General features: G+C 44.8%; 1 protein-coding gene across 1 annotated transcript; it reads right to left on the minus strand.

Annotated features, from left to right (window-relative positions):
- Positions 1-1,139: 1,139 nt before the first annotated feature.
- LOC311147523 (transketolase-like) lies at positions 1,140-26,425 on the minus strand. Its single transcript, XM_084184275.1, has 14 exons — positions 26,101-26,425; positions 22,774-22,891; positions 21,449-21,562; positions 20,583-20,680; positions 12,257-12,448; positions 12,022-12,140; positions 9,754-9,950; positions 9,412-9,576; positions 8,252-8,408; positions 7,535-7,665; positions 7,285-7,368; positions 6,610-6,703; positions 2,952-3,074; positions 1,140-1,727 (listed from the first exon to the last, which is right to left on the minus strand). Exons 1-14 carry the CDS (start codon positions 26,205-26,207, stop codon positions 1,540-1,542), a joined length of 1,887 nt encoding a protein of 628 aa, XP_084040401.1. The 5' UTR covers positions 26,208-26,425; the 3' UTR covers positions 1,140-1,539.
- Between the last annotated feature and the right edge of the window lie 1,183 nt (positions 26,426-27,608).

Below are 27,608 nucleotides of genomic sequence, written 5' to 3' on the forward strand. Positions count from 1 at the left end.
CTGCAACTCACAGGAAGGGTCCCCTCAGCCTGGAGTCCAAGGCCAGTTACAGCAGGGGTTCCAAAGCTTTTTCACTCAGGCCCCCCTTCCAGCATTGGGGAACATCCTGCGCGCGCCACCTCTATTTCTATTGGCACAAGCACTGTTCATGACACAAACTGTTCACGCGCTCTTGTTGACAGAGAATATTTTGCAGGTTTTAAAGCTTATTTCCTGCAATTCTACACATTTTGTCATGAGGTGCAGAGAACATTTAGCAATTCTAAAGCAAATCTTCTTTCAATCCAATACATTTTGCCATGTCTAATGTGTATTCGTGATATTTGAGTGACTCAAACATTACAACAAAATCTATAGACTAAAAAACCTAGCTAAAAAACTTTAGCTGACATGGAATAGTTGATCTGGACATTTCTGACCAGTTATAAATAGCTCTCTAAGGTATGCAATGACTGACATGACAAGAGGATTCTACTATTACAACTTCCAAGAGTAAAAAAAAAAGACTTTGGGAACCACTGAGTTACAGTATCACATGTACTAACCTATGGGGAAACCCATGCTAGGCTTGAGTACAGTGAGTACCATGGACTATGACTTCTAGTAAATCTACACTGTCTCTCACCAAGGGACAGATTAGCCTGCTTCAGTGTCTCAAAATGCTTTAGCCTATATTCTCCAGCTCAGATGTCTTCAGGTTAGAGTGAAAGCAGCCATGTATGCAGTTTGTATCATATTTCTGTGGTGGGTTTCTGTGCATCATTTGTCTACCCTCTCTCATCTTGTTGGATGACCCCGATGTTTAAAGAGCATCTCTGTCTGCAGTTTCATTGCACACACACATGCTGCAGTGCTCTTGAATCTTTCAATAGGCTTTTTAATTATTAACACACATGAAATATGCACAGCACATGGTGGGTATGTGCTTGTATGTTCAGCTCTCAATGCAGCATGTAGACAGGGCCCATGGTCCAGACTCTTTGTAGACACACTGCACCAGAATCAATCAGGTGTGGCTCAAGTCAATGTGTGTTGCCATGTAGGCTATGCTCTGTAGGTGTGTGTGTGAATGAATGTGCATGATGGTATTTGATTATGGACATGAAATCCTGAAAGAACAAGACATGAAAAAACCTTTAGACACAAGGGATGTGAAGAAACCATTCCTTTATTGGTGTGAAGTCCCAGTCAGGAGGAGGGGCTAAAAACAGTGCTCTACACCAGACCCATGTCCACTCACTCGCGTGGGGTGTGTCGCATGTGAAAATAATCAGACAAAAATTACTAAAAGAAACGTTCACCGCTTACTTAGACTACAGCAGTACTCGTGACTTTCTCTGGGATGGGGTGGAGTGTTGGGGAGTGGGGTACTGAACTTACAAGGGGTCAAGGGTCAAAAACACATTGACAATCCCATATTCACTTTTTAAATTTTTATTCTTTGATTCATACTTCTTATTCTCGGAGAGGGAGAGCGGGTGTGCCAGATGTGCTTCCCTGTTGACGTTTCCATGACAATGCTGTGATGCCGGTAGTGGTCTATTTGGCATTTGCGGAGCTGCTGAGCATCTTACGGACGGCCTGCGCGATGGCGTCACGGTCGATGCCGAAGATCTTGAGGAGCTCGGTGGGTTTGCCACTGCGGGGAACGTAGGCCACGGCCAAACGGTGCACATTGAAGCCGATCTCATTCACCACAGCAGAACACACGGCCTCTCCCAGGCCACCTAAAGAATTACAACCACATGTCAGTCAATTACATTTATATTATAGCCCTTTTGACATCAACATTTGTAACAAAGTGTAAGACTAGGGAGCGCTATATTCTGGGTCTTCATAGGACAAATGTGTTAAGTGCTAAGACTACATATCTAACATCCTTCTCTAACTCATTTGTGTCCGTCTTGCTGAGCGGTCTGTCTTTGTCCAGTGAAGCCCCGCTGTGTTGTACAGCATGTACAGTAGCTGGCCAGTCAGTCCGATTGATACATCGACTTTGTCTTCCAATCCACTGACCCTGTATCACTGACACCTCCATGGCCCACTGAGCACCACTGGGACCTGAGCCTCCCCGACAGGCATGCCACCACCCACTCATTGACTGACAATCAGGCCCGGGGTGGCGAAGGGGAGCCGGGGGCGAGAGAGGGCGTTCCACCACTCTACTGTATTAGCCATCTGCACTATTAGGGTCCTTGAGGCCTGGGTCTCTCCATACAGCCCCTCTAATGCCCCTACCACAGCCTCCCTTTCCTCTCCCTCACACACGGTCTTCCCACCCCCTGTGGCTTTGAGTGGACCCCCACCCCCATCCCCCACCGTGTCCTTGCATGCTCACCTGTCATAACGCACTATTCATGCTCATGTATAGATGGGGGTGGGGATTGGGGGTTGTCACGGCATGGTTTTTCTCGGTTGGGGGTTAGTTAATGTTAAGATGCTGACTGTGGCATGGCTGTGCTTATTCATTTCTTTGTTAAGTTCCATCAACGGACTGTATAAATCCCAAAGGACAAATAAGGCAACTGCGCCAAAATAAAACCACACACACACACTTTTGGACTTGTGTTTTTCCCCCTTCCTGTTTTCTAGGTCAGTGAAAGCCCAAAGGCCAGAGCAGAGCTGAAGTGGAAAAACACTGAGGGATGCTAGTCTCTTCTCCTCCTCCTTCTTCACATGCTCAAATACTGCAGCCATGACACTTCTCCATATCATTTTACATTTACATTTTAGTCATTTAGCAGACGCTCTTATCCAGAGCGACTTACAGTTAGTGAGTGCATACATTTTCTTTTTCATATCAGAGAGCATTAACCACAAATCATTGGAATGCCTGGCAACTGCATAATGATATATATATTACTACATACCTCAGAGGCACTCTACCACATATTCCACTGGAATAAGATAACCTGAGTTCAGAAGGCAGCCTGTGTGTGCAGAGTACCCACCCTCATAGTAGTGGTCCTCTACTGTGATGATGCGTCCCCTGGTGGCCTTGGCGTGCTCGATGATGGACTTGGAGTCCAGAGGCTTGATGGTGAAAGGGTCAATCACTCGAATGTTGATCCTCTCTGAGAGAGAAACACAAGATAATATAACGAGCTACAGAAAAGGACACACAGCACTCAGTCAATGTAAAAGAAGAATTCCTCCTAACCAATACCAGATAAAGAGTAGAATGAAATCTAGACTTTTGTCAATGCTGGAGACAGATGGCAGGAGCGCTGACTCTGTTGTTTGGGTGTAAATGCTTATTTAAAGGGTGGGGGGGCTGGTGGTATACAGAAGATAGCCCTATTTGGTAAAAGACCAAGTCCATATTATGGCAAGAACAGCTCAAATAAGCAAAGAAAAACGACAGTCCATCATTACTTTAAGACATGAATGTCAGTCAATACGGAAAATGTCAAGAACTTCGAAAGTTTCTTCAAGTGCAGTCGCAAAAACCATCAAGCGCTATGATGAAACTGGCTCTCATGAGGACCACCACAGGAATGGAAGACCCAGAGTTACATCTGCTGCATAGGATAAGTTCATTAGAGTTACCAGCCTCAGAAATTGCAGGCCAAATAAATGCTTCACAGAGTTCAAGTCACAGACACATTTCAACATCAACTGTTCAAAGGGGACTGTGTGAATCAGGCCTTCATAGTCGAATTGCTGCAAAGAAACCACTACCAAAGGACACCAATAAGAAGAAGAGACCTGATTGACCTGATTGGGCCAAGAAACAAGCAATGGACATTAGACCGGTGGAAATGTGTCCTTTGGTCTGGAGTCCAAATTGGAGATTTTTGGTTCCAACCGCCGTGTCTTTGTGAGACGCAGTGTGGGTGAACGGATGATCTCCGCATGTGTACTTCCCACCGTAAATCATGGAGGAGGAGATTTTATGTTATGGGGGTGCTTTGCTGGTGACACTGTCTGTGATTTATTTAGAATTCAAGGCACACTTAACCAGCATGGCTACCACAGCATTCTGCAGCAATACGCCATCCCATCTGGTTTGGGCTTAGTGGGATTATAATTAGTTTTTCAACAGGACAATGACCCAACACACCTCCAGGCTGTTTAAGGGCTATTTGACCATGAAGGAGAGTGATGGAGTACTGCATCAGATGACCTGGCCTCCACAATCCCAAGACCTCAACCCAATTGAGATGGTTTGGGATGAGTCGGACGGCAGAGTGAAGGAAAAGCAGCCAACAAGTGCTCAGCATATGTGGGAACTCCTTCAAGACAGTTGGAAAAGCATTCCAGGTGAAGAATGCCAAGAGTGTGCAAAGCTGTCATCAAGGCAAAGGGTGGCTATTTGAAGAATCTCAAATATAACATATCTTTTGATTTGTGTAACTCTTTTTTGTTTACTACATGATTCCATATGTGGTATTTCATAGTTTTAATGTCTTCATTATTATTCTACAATGTAGAAAATAGTAAAAATAAAGAAAAACCCTTGAATGAGTAGGTGTGTCCAAACTTTTGACTGGTACTGTGTGTGTATATGTATATATATATATATATATATATATATATATATATATGTGTATGTGTATATATATATATATATATATATATATATATATATATATATATACACACACACACACAGTGCATTCGGAAAGTATTCAGACCATCACTTTTTCCACAGCCTTATTCTAAAATTGATTCAGTTAATTTTTCCCTCATCAATCTACACACAATTCCCCGTAATGACAAAGCGAAAACAGGTTTAGACATTTTTGCAAATGTATTAAAAAATAAAAAACAGAAATACCTTATTTACATAAGTATTCAGACCCATTGCTATGAGACTCGAAATTGAGCTCAGGTGCATCCTGTTTCCATTGATCATCCTTGAGATGTTTCTACAACTTGATTGGAGTACACCTGTGGTAAATTCAATTAATTGGACATGATTTGGAAAGGCACACACCTGTCTATATAAGGTCCCACAGTTGACAGTGCATGTCAGAGCAAAAACCAAGCCATGAGGTTTAAGGAATTGTCCATAGAGCTCCGACAGGATTGTGTCGAGGCACAGATCTGGGGAAGGGCACCAAAAAATGTCTGCAGCATTGAAGGTCCCCAAGAACACAGTGTTCTCCATCATTCTTAAATGGAAGAAGTTTGGAACCACCAAGACTCTTCCTAGAGCTGGCCGCTCGGCCAAACTGAGCAATCAGGGGAGAAGGGCCTTGGTCAGGGAGGTGACCAACAACCAGAGAACCTTCCAGAAGAACAACCATCTCTGTAGCACTCCACCAATCAGGCCTTTATGGTAGAGTGGCCAGATTAAAGCCGCTCCTCAGTTAAAGGCACATGACAGTCTTGGAGTTTGCCACAAGGCACTTATAGGACACAGACCATGAGAAACAAGATTATCTGGTCTGATGAAACCAAGATTGAACTATTTTGCCTGAATGCCAAGCGTCACATCTGGAGGAAACCTGGCACCATCCCTACGGTGAGGCATGGTGGTGGCAGGATCATGCTGTGGGGATGTTTTTCAGCGGCAGGAACTGGGAGACAAGTCAGGTATGAGGGAAAGATGAACGGAGCAAAGTACAGAGAGATCCTTGATGAAAACCTGCTCCAGAGAGCTCAGGACCTCAGACTGGGGCGAAGGTTCACCTTCCAACAGGACAACGACCCTAAGCACACAGCCAAGACAACGCAGGAGTGGCTTCGGGACAAGTCTCTGAATGTCCTTGAGTGGCCCAGCCAGAGCCCGGACTTGAACCCAATCTAACATCTCTGGAGAGACCTGAAAATAGCTGTTCAGCAACGCTCCCCATCCAACCTGACAGAGCTTGAGAGGATCTGCAGAGAAGAATGGGAGAAACTCCCCAAATACAGGTGTGCCAAGCTTGTAGCGTCATACCCAAGAAGACTCGAGGTTGTAATCGATGCCAAAGGTGCTTCAACAAAGTACTGAGTAAAGGGTCTGAATACTTATGTAAATGTGATATTTCCGGGGTTTTATTTTGCTAAAATGTTTTACAACCTGTTTTTCCTTTGTCATTATGGGGTATTGTGTGCAGATTGATGAGGGGAAAAAACGATTTAATACATTTTAGAATAAGGCTGTAATGTAACAAAATGTGAAAAAAGTGAAGTTGGTCTGAATACTTTCCGAATGCACTGTATATAATTTTACATTTACATTTTAGTCATTTAGCAGACGCTCTTATCCAGAGCGACTTACAGTTAGTGAGTGCATACATTTTCATACAGGCCCCCCGTGGGAATCGAACCCACAACCATGGCATTGCAAGCACCATGCTCTACCAACTGAGCTACATGGGGCCTTCAAAATGGGGGCTGCCACCAGTTGCCCTGCTCCAGATCATGCTGAACAGTCCAATGCCTTAGTGGGACAAGTCTCACAACAAAGTGTCAGTATGTGTGTGCTTGTGTGCATGTTTGTGTGTGTGTGTGCGCATGTTTGTGTGTGCATGTGTGTGTGTGCGTGCATGTGTCACTCAGAAGACGTTGATGCCATCAGTGCCTGGGTAAAGAGCACATTTGCTGACAGCGAATGTATAATATAGACTGAGTTACAGTGACGGATCTATGTAACTTTCCGAAATTATGGTTCTGTACCTTTCTTTAGCATTTCAGCAGCTGCCAGTGCCTCATGAAGGGTCACGCCCGCTCCAATCACTGTCACATGATCATCGTTGGTCTTGTACACAACCTGGTGGACAGGGGATTGAGGTTTCTATTTTCTAGGCATATTCAAATGAAAATAATTTAGCAAGCATGTAAGTACTTTAAGACAGTTGTAAGTCTTTAAAGGAGCAGTGCAGTACATTAAAATGTATATATTTCCACACTATGAGGTTGGAATAATACTATGAAATTGTGAAAATTCTGATAATGCACTTTTCGTGTAAGAACTGTTTGAAAAGGCCTGAAATGTCAGCTTGTTTGGCTGGGTGGAGCTTTTTGTATACTGTAAGTTAATAGACCAATAGCAAAGCGAGTTTGCCCTCCTCTCTGCCAATAACAGCTAGTTTTCAGGTTACACATCCCTCCCAATAGACTCCTCCAATTAGGCCCCTCTCTTAGACAGTCCTAGCAAAATTCTTACTTGATATATTGCAGTTTTCTAAGAAGCTATTTCTGTTCCATTTTGACAATTTTAATTGAAAAAAATCACAGTAAGTTACTAAACTGTTACCCAGAAATGATTTGATATTGAGATAAAAACAGCTGCATTGGCCCTTTAATTAGACAGTGTGTATAGTAGATCTCAGCTATCATTGGTCTCCATACCTTTGCCTGTCCCACATGGAAGTCCTCGTTGCTGTTGTAAAGAACAGCGTTCTCTGGGCGACTGGTTCTGATGAAACACACACCCTGAAACACAGATGGAACATGTCAATCAGCCTCTGGACTTTCATTACCTTGTCATTTGTCAGACAGGTTTACTAAACAGAGCCATACTCAGCAGCTGTGGGAACCCAAGATATTGCAGAGTGAGCGCAAAGCAAGAGGCAGATGTGACAGAGGGGGTGCGGAGTACCTTTGTGTTGGCGGCCAGCTCCACAGCTTTTTCAGCGGACACACCGTCGCTAGGGTAGAAAATGGTTGCCGTGGGAATGGCTCTGAACATGGCAATGTCTTCAAGGCCCATCTGAGAAGGACCATCCTCTCCTAGAACACATACACGCACGTCAGATAGGACAGCACTTGGGGTGTTTGGGCTGGCTGAAAGTGAAAGCTACAGGACTGGCATGCGTTCAGTGGGGCGAGTCGGCGTGGGCATGCAATGTACCTGACGAACCAAAAGGAAACCTGGCCGCCCCGCCACCACCACTTCCATGACACAGAGAGAGAGAGAGGGAGGGAGGGAACGAGTGCTGGCCGGAGCCACACTGATACAGTGGTAGATGGAAGGAAGTGTGAAGAAACAAAATCAAAGTTCAGGATTCAGGAAATAATACAGGATTATACGACACGAGGTCAATTACAAGGGAACGATTCAACCCACTGCAGGAGTGTTACCAAAACGTTCAATCGAAACCAACTGAAGCCAAATGCCCTATCCGCCTAAACAGTGTTAGGGGAAGCACTGTGTTAGTACTGTGTGACAGTAAGCCAAGTCTTCTGCAGTGGGCTGAATCGGTCCCAGAGGAACAAGTGCTGAGAGCTACGTCAGGGTCACAGTGAGGAAGTCACAGGGGTCATTACACAGACAAGTCACTAGGGGGGGGGGTCAAAGGTCAGTGGGCGGACTGACCGATTGACACACCGCAGTGGGAGCCACACAGGTTGATGTTGCTCTCGGAGATGGCGGCCATGCGAAGCTGGTCGTAGGCACGTGTGAAGAAGGTGGCGAAGGTGCTGGCGAACACCACGTTACGGTCCCGCGTGGCACAGCCCACTGCAATGCTCACCTGACAGACGAGGAGAGGGAGGAAAGCGGTGTTCATGATTAAAAGACCACATAGAAGCCTGAGCAACTTGTGTTCTCACATTCTGCCCAAAGTGCCTCACGTCATTCCTTAGACTCATAAGGAGGGAGCCATCATCTTTCAATTCATATGGCGGAGATTTTATATTTGTCCCATTTCATTTCCTGTTAGCCCTGAGAAATCCCATTCCCCATGAGGCCTTGCTAAGGGGATGGGGCCTGTGTGAGACATTGTCAGTGAGAGCTTTTACTCACGAAAATACAGTACATTGGTGGTTTAAACAATGCCATGTACATTAGGTACAGCAAAGCAAAGTGTGTCGTTAGCTAGCATAGAGCATCGTTACTTAGATACTTAGAAAGCCAACAGAGCATTACAATGTTCCAATCCCTTAATAATATTCATATTTGATGTGACAGCATGACGAGCGTAAATCATTAATTCATCTAAATAACATCTGACCTATATTTTACTTCTCTATTGTGTGTGTGGGAGTCACAACTAGTCACAGGCCACAATACATCTCCATTAAACCTGCTAATGATGCCTCTGAAGGAACTGCCACTGGAATCTAGCCGAGACATTACGAATGAGTCTAAGTCTCTTAGCCAATCAGGCAGGAAGGGTAGAAGGATTCAGGCCCTAGAAGTGGGGGTGTGGCACTCTGTGTGTCAGAGGCGAATCATTCAGATATGAGGGTGGGAAGAAGCAGAAGAGGCCGGTTTTAGACTATAGTGATGGATAAAGCTGAGTTGTGTGTCATTCTACAGCCGTTCAAATACAAAGACATGCAGGCCTACAGTTCGAATGGTCTGGATGGAACTTTGATGGTCATTTTGGGTTGATGTCACATAGTGCTATCAATAACAGCGTATCATTATTCGTAAAAAAAAAAAAGAAGATTTTGTGAGCAGTACACTTCAGTTCAGCCTACTAGCCCTAGACTCAGGTCAGATATGTGGCATTGGGTGTCAGCTAAGCTTACCATGTTCTGCTCGGCAATGTAGCACTCGACGTAGCGTTCGGGGTGCTCGTTCTTAAAGAGCTCAGAGAAGGTGGAGTTCTTGGTGTCTCCATCCAGAGCCACCACATGCTTGTTGTAGCGGCCTAGCTTAGCCAGAGCCATGCCATAGGCCTTCCGCGTGGCAATCTGGAGCCAAACACAACCAATGGGTTAGTTCATTAAAAACACAGGTCAATGTAGCAGTCCATCACCATCATGTAAGTCAAGATAGTGCCTGTGCCTTGTTCCAGGACTTAAAGCATCTCTCTCTATCTAACGCTCTTGCTCTCTCTCTCTCTCAACTACACGCACGTACGCACACACCTTCTCTCCGAGTTTGTAGCTGGGTGCGCTGGGCATGCGGACGTTGCGCAGGCTGACGGGTGGGGCGTCCTCAGTGGGCGTGGCGGGGTACAGCCGCTTGTTGCTGTTCATGATGCGCGCCTGGATGTCCTTCATCACCCCCTCAGCCATCTCCTTGGGCACGGGCTTCCCATGCCAGCCCATCTTGTCCTCCGCAGCTATGACACACACAGAGAACATGATGAAATACACACACACAGACAGACAGACATCACACTACCTCACACCCAGCAAATACGGCTTTAGTATGTATATAACATAGTGCCCTCAAAGTTCATCACTAAGCTAAGGACCCTGGGACTAAACACCTCCTTCTGCAACTTGATCCTGGACTTCCTAACGGGCCGCCCCCAGATGGTAAGGGTAGGTAACAACACATCTGCCACGCTGATCCTCAACACGGGGGCCCCTCAGGGGTGCATGCTCAGTCCCCTCCTGTACTCCCTGTTCACCCATGACTGCATGGCCAGGCATGACTCCAACACCATCATTAAGTTTGCCGACAACACAACAGTGGTAGGCCTGATCACCGACAACGATGAGACAGCCTATAGGGAGGAGGTCAGAGACCTGGCCGTGTGGTGCCAGGATAACAACCTCTCCCTCAACGTGATCAAGACAAAGGAGATGATTGTGGACTACTGGAAATAAAAGAGGACTGAGCACGCCCCCATTCTCATCGACAGGCTGTACTGGAGCAGGTTGAGAGCTTCAAGTTCCTTGGTGTCCACATCACCAAACTATCATGGTCCAAACACACCAAGACAGTCGTGAAGAGGGCACGACAAAGCCTATTCCCCCTCAGGATACTGAAAAGATTTGGCATGGGTCCTCAGATCCTCAAAAAGTTCTACAGCTGCACCATCGAGAGCATCCTGACTGGTTGCATCACAGCCTGGTATGGAAATTGCTCTGCCTCCGACCGCAAGGCACTACAGAGGGTAGTGCGTACGGCCCAGTACATCACTGGGGCCAAGCTTCCTGCCATCCAGGACCTCTATACCAGGCGGTATCAGAGGAAGGCCCTAAAAATTATCAAAGACTCCAGCCACCCTAGTCATAGACTGTTCTCTCTGCTACCGCACGGCAAGTGGTACCGGAGCGCCAAGTCTAGGTCCAAAAGGCTTCTACCGCCAAGCCATAAGACTCCTGAACAGCTAATCATGGCTACCCAGACTATTTGCATTGCCCCCCCACCCCACCCCACCCCAACCCCCTCTTTTAGCTTCTGCTACTCTGATTATTATTTATGCATAGTCACAATGACTCTACCCACATGTACATATTACATCAATTACCTCAACTAGCCGGTGCCCCCGCACATTGACTCTGTACCGGTACCCCCTGTACATAGCCTCCCTACTGTTATTTTATTTTACTGCTGCTTTAATTATTTTTAATTTTTTACATATCCATTTTTTATTTAACATTCTTTTTTTTTCTTAAACACTGCATTTTTGGTTAAGGGCTTGTAAGTAAGCATTTCACTGTAATGTCTACACCTGTTGTATTCGGCGCATGTGGCAAATAAAATGTGATTTGATTTGATAAGCAGTGCATTGATTGGTGGACAATCTGCTTATTTTATATATCCGTTTGACATGATATCAGCATCAAATTGTCGTAAATTACACATTCCTCAACGCCCCCCTCTCTCATCACAAAGCCTTACACATGAGTGGCCATCAAAGACAATTCTATAGGTCAGGGCTCCACATCAAAAGCCATATTCTTATGACAACAGCCAGACAAAGGCCAGTGATCTGAGTATATCCTACACATTCTGAGGGATTAATAGACTGCTGCAGCTAATGCTCTAAAGCACTGCCTGGATTACCACTGGTTTAGGTGCCCCTTATAGAAGACAGGCAGGGCTGATTCGGGTCTATCAGACATAACTTTATGTATTTTAAGGGACAGGCACAGATTATACCTTTTGGATTTTAGGATTAGTGGGGTTTGGTAGTAGGTATTGATGATAAAGCAGCAGCCGAGCACCCCAGATATATTTGAATGTGAATGGGTAGAGGGGAGTCTTTCAGTATCCAAATCAAGCGGTGTTAGTATATTGCAGGAAAAGGCGGTGCTGCTAGCAGGGTTTCCATCTCATCCCCCTGGTATAGTATTAGGGTTTGGTTAGTCTCTGGGTGAACCCGTCTGTACTAGTACCTATAGGGGTGCATGGGATTGGGTATCTGTTGAGGTGTATTACTGTAGGGGAGTGTGTACCTGGGATTCCCTTGCCCTTGATGGTTTTGGCTATGATGGCGGTGGGCTGATGACGGGGTTGGCTCAGAACCTTAGTCAGCTCCTCCACACTGTGCCCATCCACAATGATAGCATTCCACCTACAAACACATGCACACACCAGGGAAGATTGGTGGGAGTAATTTACATTCTCAGGCCCACTTTCATGGTCTCTAGGCCACACATTTTCTAGGACAGACTTTCTCCCAGTACTCACCCGAAGGCTTCGCAGCGTTTCTGGTACTTCTCCACATGGTGCTGCAGGGGAGCTGGGTCACTCTGGCCCAGACGGTTGATGTCCAGGATGGCAACCAGGTTGTCCAGCTGGTAGTAGGAGGCAAAGGCCATTGCCTCCCACACCGAGCCCTCAGACATCTCCCCATCACCCAGCAGGCAGTACACACTGTAGCTACAGAGGGACAGACACAGACAGAATTAGACGCAAGATCACAGTAGCAAACTTTTGTAAAATATAAACACTAATAAACATGTACAGTTATGACTAATCCACAATTTTCAATTGACTACCACTTGATTGACTTAAGGGATGAAATGCAACACAAAGGAGCAGAAATATAATACTCTCCCTCAACATCTCCTCCCCTCTCGGCTTAAAATTTTCCACTCCCTTCATCTTCGAAATGAGCCCCCCTCAACCGCCCTCCCCGATACAGAGCGAACAGGAACAGTTGAAACCCTCTCGGAGCTCCTATCACCCTGCATGGTTAACAGGGTCTGACAGCTTTCCAGTCAAATAGACACATTCTCATTAAAGCGAGAAGATAGGCTGAGACACGACACATTATGGCACGCATTCCGAACCGGACAGCATTCCGGAGCCCAGAGAGGGAGCCACAGACACCTGGACCAGATCCCGCTTAACAGCCTCCCTCCCTGTTACTCCCAGTTACTCTTGCCTCAGGGGAGCTGCAGCACCTCTCACTACCCACAGACAGACAGAAAGCCCTTCCCTGCACCAACACACCAATGCAATTTAAATCAAATCAACACAATCTAAGACGTCTATGATGGTACACTACATGACCAAAAGTAAGTGGACACCTACTTGTCGAACATCTCATTCCAAAATCATGGGCATTAATATGGAGTTGGTCCCCCCTTTGCTGCTATAACAGCCTCCACTCTTCTGGGAAGGCTTTCCACTAGATGTTAGAGCATTGCTGTGGGGACTAGCTTCCATTCAGCCACAAGAGCATTTGTGAGGTCGGGCACTGATGTTGGGCGATTAGGCCTGGCTCGTAGTCAGCGTTCCAATTCATCCCAAAGGTGTTCGATGGAGTTGAGGTCAGGGCTCTGTGCAGGCCAGTCAAGTTCTTCCACACCGATCTCGACAAACCATTTCTGTATGGACCTCGCTTTGTGCACGGGGGCATTGTCATGCTGAAACAGGAAAGGGCCTTCCCCAAACTGTTGCCACAAGGTTGGAAGCACAGAATCGTCTAGCATGTCATTGTATGCTGTAGCATTAAGATTTCTCTTCACTGGAACTAAGGGGCCAAGCCCGAACCATGAAAAACAGCCCCAGACCATTATTCCTCCTCCACCTAACTTTACAGTTGGCACTACGCATTTGGGCAGGTAGCGTTCTACTGGTGTCCGCCAAACCCAGATTCATCCGTTGGACTGCCAGATGGTGAAGCGTGATTCATCACTCCAGAGAACATGTTTCCACTGTTCCAGAGTCCAATGGCGGCGAGCTTTACACCACTCCAGCCGACGCTTGGAATTGCGCATGGTGATCTTAGGCTTGTGTGTGACTGCTCGACCATGGAAACCCATTTCATGAAGCTCCAATCTAACAGTTCTTGTGCTGACGTTGCTTCCAGAGGCAGTTGGAACTTGGTAGTGAGTGTTGCAACCGAGGACAGACAATTTTTACGCGCTTCAGCACTCGAGGGTCCCGTTCGGTGAGCTTGTGTGGCCAACCACTTTGCTGCTGAGCATTTGTTGCTCCTAGACGTTTCCACTTCACAATAACAGGACTTACAGTTGACCGGGGCAGCTCTAGCATGGCAGAAATTTGAGGAACTGACTTGGAAAGGTGGCATCCTATGACAGAGCTACGTTGAAAGTCACTGAGCTCTTCAGTAAGGCCATTCTACTGCCCATGTTTGTCTATGGAGATTGCATTACTGTGTGCTCGATTTTATACACCTGTCAGCAACGGGTGTGGCTGAAATAGCCGAATCCACTAATTTGAAGGGGTGTCCACATACCTTTGTATATATTGTGTATATGACCTAATAGCAGTGTGTTGACTGACTGGTTGTTATAACATATGAGTTGATGATAATGGTGATTATGTAGCTCATTAATTACATGGTAATGAAGGGCAAAAGTAGATATCAAAATATGAATGGATAAATGACTGTTCTATTGTTTTGGAGGAATAATGCCTTGGTTGAGGCAAGTAGTCTAGTCTAAAGCTGATCTCTTCAGACAGAGATGCCACAGATTTGTCCCAGGGAGAGTACAAGGTGAGAACAGAACACAAACTGACAGCTCATACTGTCCAAACCGGTACTGAGAGCCCTCAGGCCGGTCTGGCAAACATAGAACCAACGACAGGGAAACGTTGTCTCAACGCACCCCCTCGTGAACCTGCACCAAATTGTTTTACGTTGACTTTGATTAGCTAAGCATGGATAATCATATTCAAACTCCATTTGCTAAATCAATTAAACATCTTCGCATTGAAAGTGATTCTAAGAAGCGGTATAGCTGTTCAATGTGCACTATTTCTATGTTTTTTATTACCCCTGTAAGTGAGGTTTTAAAGATGTAATGTGGCATTTTGACTCACTAATTCTCACCATCCTGCTAAGTGTATTTGACACATTCAGTCATTTGATTCACAGATCACTCTCTTTATCCGTGACCCTGACCTAAGCATGTAAGGCTGTGTGTTTTGGGGTCACAGACTATAAGAGAAAGATTGTGTAGTGAAAGCAATCTTACATACAGATGAGTCAGAGTTGAGGCTGGATGCTACAGTAGCTCAGTAGTTTCCCTTAGAGAGAGGGGGGGGGCAAGAGAGAGATTGCAAGGAAGAGAGAGAGGGCAGTATAGAGAAAGAAATAGAGAGAGAGAGAGAGAGAGAGAGAGAGAGAGAGAGAGAGAGAGCGAGAGAGAGAGAGAGAGAGAGAGAGAGGGAGAGGGAGAGAGCAAAATAAAAAGGGTGGGGGGCGAAGGTCCAGTCATGCATCCTCCGAAAACATGACCCGCCAAACCGCGCTTCTTAACACCCACCCGTTTAACCCGGAAGTCAGCCGCACCAATGTGTAGGAGGAAACACTGTTCACCTGACGACCGAGGTCAGCCTACAGGCGCCCGGCCCGCCACAAGGAGTCGCTAGAGCGCAATGAGCCAAGTAAAGCCCCCACTAGCCAAACCCTCCCCTAACCTGGACGATGCTGGGCCAATTGTGCGCCGCCCTATTGGACTCCTTGATCACGGCCGGTTGTGATACAATCCAGGATCGAACCCGGGTCTGTAGTGACGCGTCTAGCACTGTGATTCAGTGCCTTAGACCGCTGCACCACTCGGGAGGCCCAAGAGCACGTTTTTTTGTTGTTGTTGATTTTATTAGGATCCCCATTAGCCGACGCCAATGGTGACAGCTAGTCTTACTGGGTCCCGAAACATAACGAAAAAGACATTACAGACAAAATACTTTAGAGCTGTCAAAGGACACCAGAAACAAAATTGTAGACCTGCACCAGGCTGGGAAGACTGAATCTGCAATAGGTAAGCAGCTTGGTTTGAAGAAATCAACTGTGGGAGCAATTATTTGGAAATGGAAGACATACAAGACCACTGATAATCTCCCTCGATCTGGGGCTCCACGCAAGATCTCACCCCGTGGGGTCAAAATGATCACAAGAACGTTGAGCAAAAATCCCAGAACCACACGGGGGGACCTAGTGAATGACCTGCAGAGAGCTGGGACCAAAGTAACAAAGCCTACCATCAGTAACACACTACGCCGCCAGGGACTCAAATCCTGCAGTGCCAGACGTGTCCCCCTGCTTAAGCCAGTACATGTCCAGGCCCGTCTGAAGTTTGCTAGAGTGCATTTGGATGATCCAGAAGAGGATTGGGAGAATGTCATATGGTCAGATGAAACCAAAATATCACTTTTTGGTAAAAACTCAACTCGTCGTGTTTGGAGGACAAAGAATGCTGAGTTGCATCCAAAGAACACCATACCTACTGTGAAGCATGGGGGTGGAAACATCATGCTTTGGGGCTGTTTTCTGCAAAGGGACCAGGACGACTGATCCGTGTAAAGGAAAGAATGAATGGGGCCATGTATCGTGTGATTTTGAGTGAAAACCTCCTTCCATCAACAAGGGCATTGAAGATGAAACGTGGCTGGGTCTTTCAGCATGACAATGATCCCAAACACACCGCCTGGGTAACGAAGGAGTGGCTTCGTAAGAAGCATTTCAAGGTCCTGGAGTGGCCTAGCCAGTCTCCAGATCTCAACCCCATAGAAAATCTTTGGAGGGAGTTGAAAGTCTGTGTTGCCCAGCGACAGCCCCAAAACATCACTGCTCTGGAGGAGATCTGCATGGAGGAATGGGCCAAAATAACAGCAACAGTGTGTGAAAACCTTGTGAAGACTTACAGAAAACGTTTGACCTGTGTCATTGCCAACAAAGGGTATATAACAAAGTATTGAGAAACTTTTGTTATTGACCAAATACTTATTTTCCACCATAATTTGCAAATAAATTCATTAAAAATCCTTCAATGTGATTTTCTGGATTTATTTTTCTCATTTTGTCTGTCATAGTTGACGTGTACCTATGATGAAAATTACAGGCCTCTCTCGTCTTTTTAAGTGGGAGAACTTGCACAATTGGTGGCTGACTAAATACTTTTTTTCCCCACTGTACATTACCATGTAGTGTGTGTGTGTTTGCATCTATCAGTTACACATACATGTCAGTACATATACACAACAAGTAGGTCACATGGGGGAGAGGCGTTGTGCCGTGAGGTGTTGCTTTATTTGTTTTTTGAAACCAGGTTTGCTGTTCACTTGCACTATATGAGATAGAAGGGAGTTCCATGCAATCATGGCTCTGTATAATACTGTATGTTTCCTTGAATTTGTTGTGGACCTGGGGACTGTGAAAAGACCCCTGGTGTCATGTCTGGTGGGGTAAGTGCTGTGTGTAAGTTGACAACTTGCAATTTCCAACACATTGAAGCGATGCAGTCAGTCTTTCCTTAAGTCTTAGCCAAGAGACTGGCATGCATAGTATTGATATTAGCCCTCTGATTACAATGAAGAGCAAAATGTGCAGCTCTGTTCTGGGCCAGCTGCAGCTTAACTAGGTCCTTCTTTGCAGCACTTAACCAGATGAATGGACAATAATCAAGATAAGATCAAACTAGAGCCTGCAGGACTTGCTTTGTAGAGTGTGGTGTCAAAAAAGCAGAGCATCATGGACAGATCTCTCCCAATCTTTACAACCATTGAATTAATATGTTTTGAACATGACAGTTTACAATCTAAGGTAACACCAAGTAATTTAGTCTCCTCAATTTTCTCAACAGCCACACCATTCATTACCAGATTCAGCTGAGGTCTAGAACTTAGGGAATGATTTGTACCAAATACAATGCACTTAGTTTTAGAGATGTTCTGGACCAGTTTATTACTGGTCACCCATTCTAAAACTGACTGCAATTCTTTGTTTAGGGTTGTAGTGATTTCAATAGCTGTGGTTGCTGACGCATATATATTTGTATTTGTATTTATTAAGGATCCCCATTAGCTGCTGCCAAGGCAGCAGCTACTCTTCCTGGGGTCCTGCAACATTAAGGCAGTTATATATAGGGTTGAATCATTAGCATACACAGACACACAGGCTTTGTTTAATGCCAGTGGCAGGTCATTGGTAAAAATAGAAAAGAGTAGAGGGCCAAGAGAGCTGCCCTACAATACACCACACATTACATGTTTAACATCAGAGAAGCTTCCATTAAAGAAAACTCTGTGTTCTATTAGCTAGATAGCTCTGAATCCACATATGGGAGAGGTTTTTCAACAACAGATTTGGGAGAGTTTTTTCAACAACAGGTTATGGTCAATAATATCAAAGGCGTTACTGAAATCTAACAGTACAGCTCCCACAACCTCCCACAATCTTATTATACATTTATTTCAACCGATCATCAGTCATTTGTGTCAGTGCAGTACATGTTGTGTGCCCTTCTCTATAAGCATGCTGAAAGTCTGTTATTAATTTGTTTACAGCAACAGTTTTGCTAAGAGCTGGCAGCAAGCTGATAGGTTGGCTGTTAGAAACAGTAAAGGCCGCTTTACCATTCTTGGGTAGCGGAATGACTTTGGCTTCCCTCCAGGCCTGAGAACAAACCCTTTCCTCTAGGCTCAGATTAAAGATATGACATATAGGAGTGGCTATATGGTCAGCTACCATCCTCAGTAGCTTTCCATTTAAGTTGTCAATGCCAGGAGGTTTGTCATTATTGATCGATAACAATAATGTTTCCACCTCTCCCACACTAACTTTACAAAATTCAAAATTACAATGCTTTTTTCATTATTCGTTTTTTTAATGCACGAATACAAAGGCTCACTGTTTGTTGTTGACATTTCCTGCCTAAGTTTGTCCACTTTGCCAATTAAGTAATCATTCAAATAATTGGCACCATGAAATGGCTTTGTGATGAATAAGCCATCTGATTTGATGAAAAATTGAGTTGAATTTGTTTTTCAGACCATCATTTAATTTAAAGTTTTTTTTCCATCATTCTTTAAATCATTGATCTTGGCTTCATAATACAGTTTCTTCTTTTTGTTTAGTTTAGTCACATAATTTCTCAATTTGCAGTAAGTCAGCCAGTCAGATGTGCAACCAGACTTTCTAGCTACTCCTTTTGCCCCTTCTCATCATCAAGTGCAGTGTCTAGATGCTCCTTATTAATCACAACAACAAATATTGTTTACATCATCCACATAAGAGTCACAGTAAGATATTCTCTATGATCTCTTATCCACTATTTTATGCCCAGCTTTTGGAACCTTGGCTTTCCTGGATATAGCCACTATATTGTGATCACTGCATCCAATGGGTACGGATACATCTTTAGAACAAAGTTCTACAGTATTAGTAAAAATGTGATCAATACATGATATAGTTGATAGTTCATGTTGATAGTTCCTGTAGTGTTTGTAAATACCCTGGTAGGTTGATCATTAACCTGAACCAGATTACAGGCACTGGTTACAGTGAGAACCTTCCTCTTGAGCAGACAGCTTGATGAAAACCAGACAATATGCAGGTCGCCAAGAAAGTAGACTTCTCTGTTTACATCACATACACTATCAAGCATTTCACACACATTATCTAGATAGGCATTCCCGTCTCTTCTGTAGATGTTATATCCTTGTTTTGCTACTGCTGTATCAAAGGAATTATCTAAGTGAGTCTCAGAAATGGCTAATATATTAATGTTATCTGATGTTAGAAGGTTATTGATTTCATGAACCTTATTTCTAAGGCTACATATATTAATATGGACCATTTTTTGCCCTTTCCTGAGTAGCTTATCAGAGATAGACATAATATGAAAAATAACAAACAAAGCAAGGGTTAGTAGTGAGAGAGATAAGGGAGTGAGAAGAGCAAAAGAGAGTGGCTCTCTCGCAGCCCTGATTATTAGAGCAGAAGAATTGACTGAACACAAAATGCAGAGAAGGCGCAGCCAACCCATCACACGTATACATTCTACGGCAGACTGCTTTGTTATGCGGTCCGAAAATGAAACCAGAGAAAAGCAACAAAACAAAAAAATATTAAAACGTTTTTCAAAGTCTATCCCTAACCCCAAAGTACAGCACAGCTATCCTCTACTGTTATAGCTTTGTCTATGTATTCTGATATGAAGGGGAATCTGCTTTGTCATATGCAGATTGCCATAGACAGCATTCCAGGCTCCATTGTCTGCCAGTGTTCACATGGCCATTCTAGAACTCGTCGTGCACAATAAAGAAGCTGGCTTCCAAACCATGTTCAGTAGTGAAACGGCCAGCCTCTCTCCACGCCCCTACATACAAGACCAGCTATGGCTGTCAGCTTGCATCTACTCTCCTTAGGGGAGCTGAAATGTCAGATGTCAGGTTGAGTTATTGTTTGCAGAGAGTGTGCACCATGAGTATAGGTGTGTGTATTGTGTCCATGCATGCCTTTGTCTATGAATGGGCCACTCTATGCCTATGTGTGGGAGAGTATCACAGTATATGTTCATAGTAGGTGTATCTGATGTATTTAATTGCATATATTTCCTTGTGCTTACTTCCCTTTGTCTATGCTATGTATCTGATTATTTGTGTGTTGGTCTATCTCTGTGTGTTCTTGTATAGCCAGACAACGTATGACCACGCAACTAAAGCATGACCTTAGAGGGGTGTCGAGCATCTCACTGAGTTCTATGCGAAAGTCCATATTATGTACAGAGGTGTGTATGTGGGAGTATGGTCTCACCTGGCCTTGTCAAAGTATTTCCCAGTGTAGGCCATCCCGCAGGCAGCCCCCAGACCCTGTCCAAGAGAGCCGGTGGCCACATCCACAAACTGCTGTTTCTGTTTACACACACAAATGTTAGACATTACACAAACACATCACAGCACATAATAAACCTGCATTACACCAACAAACACACATTCATCAAAGTCATCAAACATTACATCAATTATACTGTTAAATTGCGCAGACATCAACTAATCCCACACAAAGACTACCTGCTCAGCCAAAACACACCCACATTCAGTCTCATTACCATCAAAATCACATACTGTCCACAAAACACACACTTCCTCTCAAACACACTTCCTAAATATACACATTCATTCAGTGGTCATATTAACAGCTCAACAGGGTAAATCAATGTGTAAGCATTATATGAAGAGACACTGAATCCATTGAGGGAATCAGTGTGTGTGAACAGAGCATGGCATTACTAGGAAGTTACTCTGCGTGCACACAAAAGGGGCCTTGGACAGCCTGTCTCTGTCACACAAGCACAGCTTTGTGACATACACTCTACACTACAGTATATAGTGTATGTTGTGTGCTCAGACTTCCTCTCTTCAACAAGGGAATACCAGTGCTCTGAAAAAGGGACAAGTTTGGCTTTGGAGGATACATTTGACCATGTTAGTTGTAGTTCAGAAGAGACCACAGGTAACAAACAGTCATGGGTGAACGGGTCTGAAGAAGAAAGGGCCAAAGATAAGCCAGGCTTTTGAAAGGCTGACTCTCGCTGGGTTAGTGGAGTGAAGAGATGATTTGTGGGCCAAACAAGGTTGTGTCATGTGGATTGATAGGTCACTTCCTGATCCTGTTCTCACCGGCACAGGATGTCCCTCCAGGATGGAGTCGACCTTACGGAGGTTGAGCAGTTCGCTCTCCTTCAGGTAGCCTGTCTCGGCCCACACCGCGTAAAGCACCGGGGCTGCATGACCCTGGAGGAGAGAGAGAGAGCGGGACAGAGAGAGAGAGAGAGAGAGAGAGAGAGAGAGAGAGAGAGAGAGAGAGAGAGAGAGAGAGAGAGACAGGGACAGAGTTAGAGAAAGAGAGAGAGACAGAGTTAGAGAGAGAGAGAGACAGAGTTAGAGAGAGAGAGTTAGAGAGAGAGAGAGAGAGAGAGAGAGAAAGAGAGAGAGAGAGAGAGAGAGAGAGTGAGAGAGAGAGAGAGAGACAGAGTTAGAGAGAGATAAAGAGAGGGAGCGACAGAGTTAGAGAGAGAGAGAGAGAGAGAGAGAGAACAGTCACACAGATACAAGTTATGCAGACAGAACATACACAATGGACCCTAGCTATTGTAAACAAACTTCAACCATTCACTGCAACCACATTGTATAGCTGTTATTCCCTATGTTAGACTCTCACATACAGTATCACACTCTGTGCCTGGACCACTTTCACTTCTGGGATTGAGAAACTCATCCCAAACGTTCTTCCTTCCACACCTCCAAATGAATGATATTCCAGTAGTCCCAATAGGATTACATTCCCGCCTCCCAGTCTGTCTCCTAAAGGTCCCAGGTCCCTGCACCAGGTTACATGCTTACTCTACAAATTGGGCCTTTAAAAACTCTAATCATATGGCTGGCTCTTCCCAGCACAGACTGGCCAATGCAATCTGACTGGTTAAAATCCTATGAATATACAGCTTTCCATCAATTCATCAGGTCGTTTCTTGGAAATGAAATTAGTTTGATACAGAGCCCTGGTGCTGGCTAAGGGCTCTAACCACTCTGACAATCTACTCTGACAAACTTGATTGAACTGAGTCTGATGCCCAGGTGGGCACTGAAAGACGTGTCCCACATCTGTCCAATGAGGCTGATGAGGTCATTAAGGAAGGGGAGGAGCTTAGCTACTACAGTAGGCCTTACCTTAGAGGTGAACATGTAGGCACTGCTTTAGAATGGATTTGGCAGACGGCACACTCACACATACTTTATCACAAACTCAATAACATAGAATTTAAACAGGTTGAGCACAGAGCCATTAAGGTTAAATCACTTCAAATGAATAAGGGAAAGTGCACCTTTGGAAGCCTTCACACTGTGCATATAAACGTTTTACCACTATCTGAGCCTGGGATGCCTGTATTCCCCTGGAGGGAGGTTTAGTGGTTAGGGATGTCTAGACGGGGTGAGAGTGGTACCTTGGAGAGGACGAAGCGGTCGCTGTTGATGTTCCGGGGTTCCTCAGGGCGGTACTTCATGGTGTTGAAGAAGAGCACAGACATGATCTCTGCCACACTGCAGCATGATGTGGGGTGTCTGGAGGCCAGAGAGGACAGGACAAGGGGTCAGACCAGGGCTCTGACTGACACATGCACAAATAAACACACACCTCCACGTGCTCAGGTCACACTGAAGTGTATAGCTGGAAAGTGTCACACACACACTAAATGACCTACAATCAGTATAGACTATTACATGGTCCTCCCATATTTCCAGTAGACACACATGCAGACACATTGACAGTCAGAGCCAAGACTTCACACAAGACGCACACACTGTTGGAGCATCAAAGGAAACAAAGGCATCTTCAGCTCTACTTGATCACCCAGACTTCAACTCTGATATTCATTCTTCATTGAGTGCTGGGGTAAGCCTACATTAGTCTGTGTACCAACTGTAATAAAGCATTAACACTACAGTGAGGGAAAAAAGTATTTGATCCCCTGCTGATTTTGTACATTTGCCCACTGACAAAGACATGATCAGTCTATAATTTTAATGGTAGGTTTATTTGAACAGTGAGAGACAGAATAACAACTAAAACATCCAGAAAAATGCATGTCAAAAATGTTATACATTTATTTGCATTTTAATTAGGGAAATAAGTATTTGACCCCTCAAAAAACATGACTTAGTACTTGTTGGCAATCACAGAGGTCAAACGTTTCTTGTAGTTGGCCACCAGGTTTGCACACATCTCAGGAGGGATTTTGTCCCACTCCTCTTTGCAGATCTTCTCCAAGTCATTAAGGTTTCGAGGCTGACGTTTGGCAACTCGAACCTTCAGCTCCATCCACAGATTTTCTATGGGATTAAGGTCTGGAGACTGGCTAGGCCACTCCAGAACCTTAATGTGCTTCTTCTTGAGCCACTCCTTTGTTGCCTTGGCCGTGTGTTTTGGGTCATTGTCATGCTGGAATACCCATCCACGACCCATTTGCAATGCCCTGGCTGAGGGAAGGAGGTTCTCACCCAAGATTTGACGGTTCATGGCCCCGTCCATCGTCCCTTTGATGCGGTGAAGTTGTCCTGTCTCCTTAGCAGAAAAACACCCCCAAAGCATAATGTTTCCACCTCCATGTTTGATGGTGGGGATGGTGTTCTTGGGGTCATAGGCAGCATTCCTCCTCCTCCAAACACGGCGAGTTGAGTTGATGCCAAAGAGCTCAATTCTGGTCTCATCTGACCACAACACTTTCACCCAGTTCTCCTCTGAATCATTCAGATGTTCACTGGCAAACTTCAGACGGGCCTGTATATGTGCTTTCTTGAGCAGGGGGACCTTGCGGGCGCTGCAGGATTTCAGTCCTTCACAGCGTAGTGTGTAACCAATAGTTTTCTTGGTGACTATGGTTCCAGCTGCCTTGAGATCATTGACAAGATCCTCCTGTGTAGTTCTGGGCTGATTCCTCACCGTTTTCAGGATCATTGCAAACACACGAGGTGGGATCTTGCATGGAGCCCCAGGCCGAGGGAGATTGACAGTTATTTTGTGTTTCTTCCATTTGCGGATAATCGCACCAACTGTTGTCACCTTCTCACCAAGCTGCTTGGCGATGGTCTTGTAGACCATTCCAGCCTTGTGTAGGTCTACAATCTTGTCCCTGACATCCTTGGAGAGCTCTTTGGTCTTGGCCATGGTGGAGAGTTTGGAATCTGATTGATTGATTGCTTCTGTGGACAGGTGTCTTTTATACAGGTAACAAGCTGAGATTAGGAGCACTCCCTTTAAGAGTGTGCTCCTAATCTCAGCTCGTTACCTGTATAAAAGACACCTGGGAGCCAGAAATCTTTCTGATTGAGAGGGGGTCAAATACTTATTTCCCTCATTAAAATCCAAATCAATTTATAACATTTTTGACATGCGTTTTTCTGGATTTTGTTGTTGTTATTCTGTCTCTCACTGTTCAGTAAACCTACCATTAAAATTATAGACTGATCATTTCTTTGTCAGTGGGCAAACGTACAAAATCAGCAGGGGATCAAAAACGTTTTTCCCTCACTGTAATTCCCAACAATCAATCCTCTATTTGCCTGTTACATAGGGCAGACCCTCTTCAATACATTCAGTCAGGGTTAGACAGTTACCCAACACTTTAGACAGTTTTATTACAGCAGACCACAAAAGCACTTATTTTGTTTATTGCCAAAACTCCATGCTTGAAGCAAAATGCAAAAGACATCAATATAACAAGGTTTTTTTGAAAGCATCTATAACATATTGAGATTCCAAACAGTGCATGCCCATTTGTAATACTTCACCATAGCACAGGTGCCAGGTACCCACCAGAATTTGTTTATATATATATATATTTTTTAATTCAACCTGAAACAGAAAGGTGGTCAAAACAGACAATGAATAAATGAAATATTTATTGAATTAAATCATCAATAAACAGATAAATAAATGTAGAAACATTTATTAAAGGGTTGTTGTCCCTGGTTATTATGGCTCTAATAGCATATTTTATGTGAGCTGTTTACTATACTGTAATAAATAGGCCTAAGGAAATAAGAAAATCGAATGAATTAATGTCTCAAAATATAAACTACATTTGTTCTAACAACATTTACTCCTATCTGTCATTTCTCTTTCCCCAATATCGTGTGCCGAAAAAATATATACCAAGGACAAGCCTGAATAAATAATTATAGAAAGGGAGGGCATTGGTCGGTGATTGTCCAGGTCCCGGCGGCCCGACAAGCATCAATCAGCCCGTCAACAATCGTTTCGCTCTGCGAAGAGGAAGGCACTAACGCGGTCCCTTTGGTTGCAGCGGACGAACCCCACGTCGCCACCACGTGTAACGACCCATTCATTATTGAATCAGATTGAATGAGTTTTCGCTCTCATCTTACATAACCAGAAAAAATATGCATTCAAAGATAAAAAGGCATACCGTTACGTTACTGCACAATCGAAAATAATGTATCAATGCACCTGCAACGAGTAGTCTATTACAACATAATAAGACAACAAAATTGCTGCATATTTTATCTACATCTATATGTAATAGCATGGTTTAAAACCCACATTTTATTCATGTCAAATATTAATGCCAAATGGATGGCATTGTAAGGGTAAAATTAAGAACAGTAGCCTTTTCTGGAGCGATGCGTAATACACGCACACAATGTCCGAGCCATGGACATTACGCATGTAAACCTATCACATAGTCTGCATGGACACCTCATATCGCACATTTCTTTTTATTTTGAAGCATTCTTTAAAGCATGGTGCTTACCCACTGCCTGCGGCAGTTGTAGCCTTGATAGAATTGATCCTGAGCCGGTTGGCGATGTTCCTAAGCGCCTGCAGGGTCTGCTGGTCGGGTTTGTGATAGTCCTCCATCTGTGCGCACTTCTGTCAAAAATAAATTTTAACTAAGTAAAATACTGTCCGGGATAAAAACACGAACAACGTCAGGGTAAAGATCGCCTTGAACCTGTGCCGGGGATAGAGTCAGAGAGAATGACAGAGTGAGGGGGCGTTGGTAAACCTATGAATATGGCTAATCTAGAGCTAAAGGGTGAGATAGACAGCACACGGGCTCAACGATCGCAGAGTGCGTTTGCGTGGCAGTGCACAAAGTAGCTTAAGTCCCAAACCGTCACACATGGGCGAAATGGTGGAGGCGGAGTTGCCAAGGGCAAGTGCAATGGACTTACTGTCACGCCCCCGTCCTCACTCGGCGTCATACACAGTCGCTCGTACTGCAGGGCCACACAACAGGGCTGGCAGCGGCATAATGACCTTTCGTAGGCTAATCTTTGCTACTTCTGTCAAAGACCAGGGAAAAGTGCAGGATTGCAATGGCATATACTGTAGGTAGTTAGCTATAAGACAGCTATTTGGTCTCCATTGGTACATTAGTACAGGGGTTCCCAAACCTTTTCACTCGGCCCCCCTTCCAGCATTGGGGAACAAGGTATGTAATGACTAACATGACTAGAGGAACTGATGATGCACTACCCAATTTCGAAATTGCACCTTGTGCATTCTACTATTACAACTTTCAAGAGTACGTTTAGGGGGCACAACCCACAGTTTGGGAACCACTGCAATAGTTAACCTACTACAGTACATATTGCCTACTACTGGAATTGTAGTTAAAGAATTAAAGAACCGCGTTGCTGAAACTGTTGAGGATGGATGGGGAGGGTTCACAAATTACATTTACATTTTTTACATTTTAGTCATTTAGCAGACGCTCTTAACCAGAGCGACTTACAGGAGCAATTAGGGTTAAGTGCCTTGCTCAAGGGCACATTAACGTCATTTAGCAGACGCTCTTAGCCAGAGCGACTCACAAATTGGTGCGTTCACCCTATAGCCAGTGGGATAACCACTTTACAATGTACAATTACACTGTACTAACCTAGGCTAATGATAATCTATGTTCCCACAGTGTTGACCTGACTCACTCACAAAAGTGGCACCATGAGTTGATTGAAAAGATGGCCACTGGCCCTCCCGAGTGGTGCAGCGGTCTATGGCCCAGCACTGTCCGGGTTAGCAGAGGGTTTGGCCGGGGGTGCTTTACTTGGCTCATCGCGCTCTAGCGACTCCTTGTGGCGGGCCGGGCGCCTGCAGGGTGACTTCGGCCGTCAGTTGAGCGGTGTTTCCTCCGACACATTGGTGCGGCTGGCTTCCGGGTTAAACGGGCGGGTGTTAAGAAGCGCGGTTTGGTGGGCCATGTTTCAGAGTACGCATGACTCGACCTTTGCCTCTAGAGTCCGATGGGGAGTTGCA

This window comes from Coregonus lavaretus, assembly GCF_964263955.1.
Source record: "Coregonus lavaretus genome assembly, chromosome: 20".
Taxonomy (NCBI): domain Eukaryota; kingdom Metazoa; phylum Chordata; class Actinopteri; order Salmoniformes; family Salmonidae; genus Coregonus; species Coregonus lavaretus.